Source organism: Rhea pennata, chromosome 9, assembly GCF_028389875.1.
Source record: "Rhea pennata isolate bPtePen1 chromosome 9, bPtePen1.pri, whole genome shotgun sequence".
Classification (NCBI taxonomy): Eukaryota; Metazoa; Chordata; class Aves; order Rheiformes; family Rheidae; genus Rhea; species Rhea pennata.
Window position 1 is genome coordinate 26,184,988 of NC_084671.1, and position 8,946 is coordinate 26,193,933.

Here is an 8,946-nt window from a genome sequence, read left to right on the forward strand (position 1 = left end):
TTTAGGTCTCCTTATCAGTAGAAAGAAGATAAAGCAATATATGGTGTTACTTGCTGTTTGGTGGTTGGGGGGGGTGGTTTGTTTTTGTTTTGAATTTGATTATATAATACTGTTCAATATTCTCATGTAATTCTTCTGAGTTAGGCTCTTCCTTCTTAGCTTCTTCTGACACCCTTGTTCCCCCACCTCCTCACTCAGTTCTTTCCTTAGGGATGATTTATTTAAAGCCTGCTTGTTGTAGGAGAGAGTTAATTTTTCTGCTTACCTTCAAGAGCCTCGCTGCAGTGGGGAGCTATTGCGAAGTATCTATCTGTGACGATCCCACTCAGAGCAGGGCTTTCCCTAAAAGGTGACTCTGCTGCGGGCGGGATAGATGACTGAGCAGCCAACAGTGGAGGTTCCCAGTTTTTCCCCACTTTTGCTGTAGTCCAGAGCACACTGCCTGTACGATTGCTCTCTGCAGAAGACTTCGGTTATCTATCATTATGATAGTTTTGTTCCTCAGGCTAATTTTAAGATGCTGGTGAGAGTCAAAAGCCTGCTGATAAGTAGTTAATCGTCTAGCTGCTCTGATTAGAAGTTTTGAGTGTCTTAGCGTCTTCAGACGGGCTTTTAGCATTGTGGTTCATGTGTCTGGGGTTACTATATAATAACTTGAAACAGCCTTCTGAGAAGCATATTGGTCTTGTGCAGTCAGTTCACCATCCTTCGCTTTATGAAGCGTTTTGTAGGGTGGCTGCTCCTGTTGCTCTGTTACAGAATGTGGCTCTGAACCTGGGCTGGGTGGCCCAGGCTGAGCCTTTTTTCTTCAAGGTACATACCTGGACTGATCTAATTCAGGTTAGATCTCCACAGAAGAGCCTAAATCTGGTCTTGCTCAAAATGCGCTCTTATCCAGAGACTTCCTTTCACCAGCATGACTCATTTGCAGGATGTGGTCCTGATACCCAAACAAAAAGTGGCCCTTCCTTGGGGTACTCTTGCATCAATAAGTTGCTGTTTAGGACCAACAAAATCAACGTAATTTCTGTCCATATGACTAATTTTTAGGGTTTCACTGATTTTCTTTTTTTTTTTTTCTTTTTTTTTTTTTTTTTGTATTTATGATAACATTTGTTTGAGTATGGTTCAACTAGCTATTACCTCTAATGGAACCTTTCTCTATAAGGGCCTAATGTTGCCCTTGAATTAAAATCCTCTGTCTTTCCTTGGGGGCTGCAGGATAACAAGTACCTACAGAATATCATCAGTTGAAAATCTGCAAGCATGAAGCTGCCTTTCAGTATTGAGGTAGAGCATTTTTCTTTCTTACTACTGGCAGAATTGTTCCTCCCAAATAGACACTCAGACTAGACTTGCTTCACATTCAGCTGCCTACTTTAGCTGAGACATGGACTTAGAGCAAAGCCAGTGCCTTTCATTTCTTTCTGCACCAGGGGAACCAGAGAGAGAGGGAGGGGGAAAGGCATCTCAGAGGGCCCTGATGTTGGTAAGACCACCTCATATGGGTAACATGCGAGCAGGTTTACAGTCTCAATAACTTCCCTGCTCTTCCCTGAGATCCTGCATATTCTGAGGTCAGCTCTGCCTGCTATGAGTGAGGGAGGAGAACTAGGTTCATTCACATGTACTCAGTTAGTGATTAAAATTGCTCCCCATATACTCCCCAGAAGTAGTGTTCATGTGTTCTTGGGTCAGGAATCTCCCCTCTATCTGCCCACTATATGTATCAGAGAGAGAGAAAGTTGCACTCATTTGATGGGTGAGTACTTTAAATGTTTAGATTTTGCTTTTATTTCTGATCCTGATTTGATTTTTCTGCAGCCTGAGGAAAAAAATATTAATTTTTAATATCTTGTTGAATTTAGGAGTGTATTAAGAATGCTTGTGCAACTAAGCTAAACACTCCACCTGAGAACAAAGCAGTTTCTGTAGGAACTGTCTGACCCTGACGGGAACTGTGTCTCTGATGGAACATCCCACCATTCCTCCATAGCATTTTATAACTTTAGTGCCTTTATGTTTTAGGCCGCCCTCCTTTTCTCATCTTGCTGTTTCTTTAGTTGCTGCATGCTATCTCACTTTTTGGCATTGACTCTCACTGTTGGCTTTCTATTGAAGTGGGCTGCTGTAGAGAGATATTGGAGAAAGAAATCATCATCATTTCTTCTCTAAATCCCTGTATTCCAGCTCAGAAACCTCCCCGTTTTGTTGTGTAGCAGAAATGAGCATTTCTTCTTGACTGATTTTTAGATCATCTGAGCAGCACAGATTCTCTGTCAAGGTCAGTTGGTCTGTTTAAAACAAAGTGATATCGTGAGGGTTTTCTTCTGACTCTTGACTGTTAGAAAAACCTGAATCTGTTTGACCTGATGGTAGGTGAATCGCATAAGATTTCTTCTCATCATATGCTAATTTAATTTGGGGGTTCGTGATTTCATTTCTCTGCTTATTTTCTGACAGGACAGCAAAAGGGTAATACTGATAGGCTGAGAGAAAAAATACATATTTGTCTTTAATTTCTAAAGTACTTCATACAAAATGAAGTGTAATGGTGTATTTTCCCTTAACGCTTCAAGAAAAATGCTTCTTCAGTGCATGTTTGAAATACTGTGTAGTAGTGTACGGTCAAAGCCTAGAAAAGTACCAGTTTCAGCAGCAACATCTTAAAGAATTTTTATTTAGGTGAAGGGAGCTTGGGATATGAGGGTGAGATCTGAAGAGAAGGTACTACTGGTGATTAATGGGAAGGAATGCAGTTTAAACAGTTTGGGAGAGTTTTTATTTAGCTTGATTTTATGTTTTGTGCTCTGTGATGTTTTTCATCCGGTTTTGCATTACAGTTATAAGGTATGCACACTTTAATTTTCAGTGTCTTTCCAATTTCTGTGAAATCTCTAAATAAACAATTTTAATGCTCTTACCAGGACACGGAGCAGATGTGAAGTGCGTTGACTGGCATCCGACAAAGGGGTTGGTTGTATCAGGAAGTAAAGATAGCCAACAGCCGATAAAATTCTGGGATCCAAAGACCGGCCAGAGCCTTGCCACACTGTAAGTTCTTGTCCCGAGACTTTACTCTTCTCAAATATGGGATAACTTCGTGCAATCATTATTATTTTTTAAATTCTCTTTCCAGCTTCTACTTCACATCTTTTCAGCTATATGCACTTGCCTCAATAAAGAGCTAGTGCTTTAGCTGTGTTGGAAAATGTGGAGGTTAAGTGAAGTCTGAACCTGGAAAACTGGGACTGTATTATTTCCTGTTTAAGTTGACTTTGTCCTTGTTCATAGACTTCCTAGTCAAACAGTTGTCATTTGGAAAACAGAAGTGAGATATGTACTTAACTAGGTGTAAGAAATCTCTGATCAGCCGGAGGTCGCTTCACTAGGAACATGCACGGTAACCAAATACTGTCTCAGTGAGAACTACCAGTTAATCTTAAGTACAAAAGAACAATTTTAAGGCATAGGGTCTTTGGCACAGAGAGCCCTAATATTCTAGTTTAGTGGTCCGACAAAACCACTGTTGACAAAACATTTGGGGCTGGTAACTTATCACATTTTATTTGTGTCTGAGACATTGGTATCTGGACAATAAGTCTTTTTTTCTTTCTCTGCTTGCAGACATGCTCATAAAAACACAGTGATGGAGGTAAAACTGAATCTGAATGGAAACTGGCTACTGACAGCTTCTCGTGACCACCTCTGCAAGCTCTTTGACATTCGTAATCTGAAAGAAGAACTTCAGGTCTTCAGGGGTCATAAGAAAGAGGCCACAGGTCAGAAGCTGTTGTATTTTGAAGATTTTTATTGGTAAATTTGGATTAAAAATGAAAGGTTTTGAGACCTTGATTTACATTTGTTAGAAATTCTAGCATGATAATTCCTGATTTTCAGTTATCTTGTATTTCAGCTGTTGCCTGGCATCCTGTTCATGAAGGGCTGTTTGCCAGCGGAGGATCTGATGGCTCTTTATTGTTCTGGCATGTTGGGTATGTGATGTTTTCACCAGCATGCTAGAGAGACGTTGGTTGGATTTGAGAGCTGTTGTACTAAATATAAAATATGTGTTTCATCTTTGAATCTAGGCTTTAACATGCATGTTTATGGTATAGTTTTGCTCTAGTCTTGAAAATGTTTGTAAATATGCTTTTTTTATGAAAGGAAATAATTGCATTTACTAAAATTTTCTAATATTCTGGTGTTTTCTGATAGTCTTTTGTTGAGAGGTTGATGAATGCTTGAAGCTCCTGGCTTGTTAGAGCTTCTTTTGAGATGTTGTAAATATTTTGCTTTTAAATGTACAATTTAAAATAATTCCTACATTTCTGAGTTTCCTATTAAATTCAACAGGGAATAGACTATTCACCCTAGAGAAAAATAACTGAAGCTTAAAACTTTAGGGGGCAAGAGAACAGGAACAACAGAAGAGCAAAATGTTTATATTGTATGTGTAGCAGATGTTCATCTGTGTAATGATTGGTGTGTTTTGTTTTTTGATGCATTAGGGTTGAGAAGGAGGTTGGTGGAATGGAAATGGCCCACGAGGGAATGATCTGGAGTCTGGCATGGCATCCCCTTGGACACATTCTCTGTTCGGGCTCAAATGATCACACCAGGTATTTTTAAGCATTTAAAGAAAATATTTAGGGAATGTATATACATCTAGAAATTGGAAAGGAGTGTGGCACAGGTGAGCAGAGAACAGACTGGGATTATTCTGTACACAACCCATTGGGAAAGCAGGGAGACAAATTTGTCTAATGGGAAAGACATTGACATTATACATGAAAGCTTTAAAGGATTGTTGTTGTTTTTCACTGAAGAAATACTACTTTTGGTCTTCCCATTTTCTTTCCCATGGGCTGGCCATGTGTTTGTTTTCACGTTGCCAGCGTGTTTGGAGTCAGGTAGTTTGTGCTTTGAATCTTTTGGGTTGAACACACTGTAAACATGGAGTATTTTATAAGGGCAGTGGAATTTGTGTGTGTATTGACAAGGTTAATTGTGTGTTAAGAAAGTATTTAAAATGAGCAAGAAATTCTTGGAAGGGACTGGAAACACCTGTCTGCTCAGGATCTGTGCATCAGTGTTGCATTTCTTACACCCATTGTACTTTGAAGTATGTTCTGAATTGTATAATTCAATGTGATAGATATATTTTATACATATATATGTGCGTGTGTGCGTATTTTTCTTCTTCTAACTCGTACCTGATGCCCAGTTTTAGGGTTGAGCTTGATCAATAAGGGTTTGAACCCTTATATAATCAAGACAGCACACCACACTTGAATATAGAGAAGCAGAACAGAATTTGATTAACAGTAGCTAATACTTTTTTCCAGTTTACCGAAATCATATAACTTCCTTTTGACAGCAAGTTTTGGACTCGAAATCGACCTGGAGATAAAATGCGAGATCGTTACAACTTGAATCTGCTGCCTGGCATGTCAGAAGACGGTGTGGAGTATGGTAAGGCAACTGCCTTGAACAGGGAAGGAGGAGGGTTAGTGGTCAGGAACAAGCCTAGAGAATATAGCAGAAGTTAGGCTACAACTTCTGGGGAAGATGATGAAAGAGTATAGCACTGAACACTTCTTAGATAAAAATACTTTTTCCTAGCGTAATTTTGTTCTCTATGTTATCAAGGAGTTACAATTCTAACAGTGAGTTTTCTTCTGTTTTGCAGCTCCAGGAGGTAAGACCTGCTCTGTCACTCACAAGAAGGAGGTTTGGTGCTCTCTCCAGCAGTATCCCCAGTTTGATTTGCTTCCTGAAAACTTCATGATTTCGCACAGTTCTGAGCATGGGAAAACTTTTCAGATAGTTGAACTTGACTCAAATCTTAAAATTTACAGCCTCTTCCAAGGATTTTTCTTGATAATCTTGGGTCGGTCAGGATTGCCCAGCTCTACAGCATGCCTCAGTGACCTTTCTGTCCCCAGAGTTGCATCTGTTTGTTAAGGTTTTTCATTAACTGCTCTTCTGTGCTTGGGAATATTAATTAAAATGTAACATTTCAATCTGATTTAAGAAATAAGCATTTGTTATAACAAAAGTGGGGATGGGTATGAAATACTATTTCCTTTTCTGAGTCTCTCCCCTAGATGTGACTGTTATGAAAGGCCAGAGTTTCTGGCCTTTTGGAGTGTTTTTATGAATATGAACTTGCTGTTCTTTTAATTTAATATCCTATAATTCATATATGGGATAAAAAGTGTCCCAGGAGTTTTGAAATATGTAATGAAGCCAATGGAGGTAAAAGCATACAGGATACCAAAAGAGTAAAATTATAATTTGAAGGAAAACTGTTCTAAGAATAAATATCTGTTATTTTCCTCTAGATGATCTTGAACCCAACAGCCTAGCAGTTATTCCTGGGATGGGAATACCTGAGCAATTGAAAATAGCCATGGAGCAAGAGCAGATGGGTAAGAAATAGCTTTGGGGGGGGGCATTTTCCTGAACCATCCAGATACTGAGTGACTTCTTTCACTTCTTTCAAGTATCTTGGTAGCACAGATACTGTTTTCTGAAATTGTGTTGTGTGTATTTCCTGTGGAAAAAAAGAAAGATCTGAGAACTTCTTGTTCTCTTCTGTTAAATAAGTTGTAAGGAGAGTAACAGAGTTTCTCTGTAAACTTGTGTTGTGCTGACTCTTTGTCTCCCTGCTGCTAAAGGAAAAGATGAGTCCAATGATATTGAAATGACAATCCCAGGACTGGACTGGGGAATGGAGGAAGTAATGCAAAAGGACCAAAAGAAGGTGCCACAAAAAAAAGTGCCCTATGCAAAACCAATCCCAGCACAGTTTCAGCAGGTAAGTACCTGATACAGAGTGAACGCCAGAACAAATTATTGTTATCTCAACTTCAAAAAGTGTCTAGCTGTTAACAGCATTTTGGATTTCCAGTATCAGCTCCTTTAGATTAACATCCAGTGCAAAATAATGTACCACACTAATTAATTTAATGACTATTTCTGCATTAAAAAATTGGTTAAATCCCTTAATCCTGTATCTGTACATTGAAAACAGGATATTTTGATATGATTGTTTTATTCAACCCTTTTTATAGCTTTTGAATATCAATATTACATAGCATTTCAAAGGATCTTTCCCAATGTGGCCATGTATTGTACACATGCTCTTCAGTGTGTAGTCCTCAGAATTCGTCTTTTGTTCGCTGTTCTTTCTAGGCATGGATGCAGAATAAAGTCCCTTTGCCTCCTCCACCTGAGCCATTAAATGATAGAAAGGAAGATATTAAGCTGGAGGAGAAAAAGAAGACACAGGCAGAGATTGAACAGGAAATGGCAGCGCTTCAGTACACAAACCCACAACTCTTGGAGGTACGTATGTGAAGTTACTAGCAAATTTATTTTAGTGCTCTAAGTGATACTATTGAACCTTAACACCGAATTGTGTAGTTTGCTTTTGTGGGACTATTTTCATGTTTTTTTCAAAACATCTAATTGAACAGTGCATGGACTTAGTGTGTTGTAGTATGATACCTGCAGTGAGGCCCCTGCATTTCAGTTAGTTAATACTGATTTATGATTCCCTTTAGTTGTATTTCTACTAAATAAGTGAAAAGCATTAAATCTTTCTAAGTTCCCAAGAATGAGATAGTTGCTTCTGATTTTTAGTTGTTTCCTATACTTCTGTGTCTAGTTGATTTTCTGAGTCTTTTTATTTTATTTTTGGAACAGCAACTGAAGATTGAGAGACTCGCACAAAAACAAGCTGAGCAAGTGCAGCCGCCACCTCCAGGAGGCTCTCTTCATGGACCCCAGCCTTTTCCAGGGCAAGGCCCAATGTCACAGATGCCTCAAGGATTTCAGCAGCCCCTCCCACCTCAGCAGATGCCAATGAATATGCCTCAGCTGGGACCTCCTGGTCCACAAGGACAGTTTAGACCTCCGGGACCCCAAGGACAAATGGGACCTCAAGGTCCTCCATTACACCAAGGCGGTGCAGGTCCACAAGGGTTCATGGGACCACAAGGACCTCCAGGCCCCCAAGGACCTCCACAAGGAATGCCACGGCCTCAGGATTTACATGGGCATCAAGGAATGCAGAGACATCCTGGCCCTCATGGGCCGATGGGGCCTCCTGGTCCACAGGGTAGTGCTGGACCACAAGGCCACTTAGGACCACAAGGCCTACCTGGATCTCAGACTCATCTAGGACCGCAGGGTCCACCTGGCCCACAAGGTCATTTGGGTCCTCAAGGTCCTCCGGGTGGTCAAGGAATGCAAGGGCCACCTGGTCCCCGAGGAATGCAAGGACCTCTTCCTCATGGCATGCAAGGAGCTCCAGGATCTCAAGGGATGCAAGGCCCTATATCTCAAGGGCCTTTGATGGGACTAAATCCAAGAGGGATGCAGGGTCCACCAGGACCCAGAGATAACCAGGGACCTACTCCACAAGGGATGATGATGGGTCATCCGCAAGAAATGAGAGGTCCTCATATGCAGAGTGGTTTACTAGGACATGGTCCCCAAGAGATGAGGGGCCTACAGGGACCCCCTCCTCAAGGTACAATGTTAGGACCACCACAAGAATTGCGTGGGCCACCAGGTCCACAAGGCCAACAGGGACCTCCACAAGGCTCTTTAGTAGGGCCTCAAGGAAACATGCAAGGACCTCAGGGACAGCCGAACCCTTCAAGGGGGCCACATCCTTCACAGGGCCCTCTGCCTTTCCAGCAGCAGAAAACTCCTTTGCTGGGTGATGGGCCTCGCCCCCCATTTAATCAGGTATGTGTGGGTCTGTGTAACAAGGAGGTGTTAAGAACCTAGGAGTGACAATGTCAGGTAGTACAAATATCTGAGCAGAGCAAGAGCTGAGAGCCCAGAGGTGCGGGGTATTTGCAGGACTGCTGCATCAAAAAACGCTAAGTGGTCGTGAAAAGAGTCATGTGGCATGGAAGCAACAAAGGT

At 41.0% G+C, this 8,946-nt stretch overlaps 1 protein-coding gene across 1 annotated transcript in view; it reads left to right on the forward strand.

Moving 5' to 3' along the window:
• WDR33 (WD repeat domain 33) overlaps window positions 1-8,946 on the forward strand; it is a 68,845-nt gene that overhangs the window by 46,518 nt on the left and 13,381 nt on the right. The window contains exons 8-17 of the mRNA XM_062582527.1: window positions 2,928-3,054; window positions 3,628-3,782; window positions 3,917-3,995; window positions 4,512-4,622; window positions 5,381-5,475; window positions 5,693-5,701; window positions 6,348-6,434; window positions 6,684-6,823; window positions 7,201-7,353; window positions 7,714-8,763. Coding sequence (XP_062438511.1) covers window positions 2,928-3,054; window positions 3,628-3,782; window positions 3,917-3,995; window positions 4,512-4,622; window positions 5,381-5,475; window positions 5,693-5,701; window positions 6,348-6,434; window positions 6,684-6,823; window positions 7,201-7,353; window positions 7,714-8,763 — 2,006 coding nt within the window. The remainder of the gene's footprint in view (window positions 1-2,927; window positions 3,055-3,627; window positions 3,783-3,916; window positions 3,996-4,511; window positions 4,623-5,380; window positions 5,476-5,692; window positions 5,702-6,347; window positions 6,435-6,683; window positions 6,824-7,200; window positions 7,354-7,713; window positions 8,764-8,946) is intronic.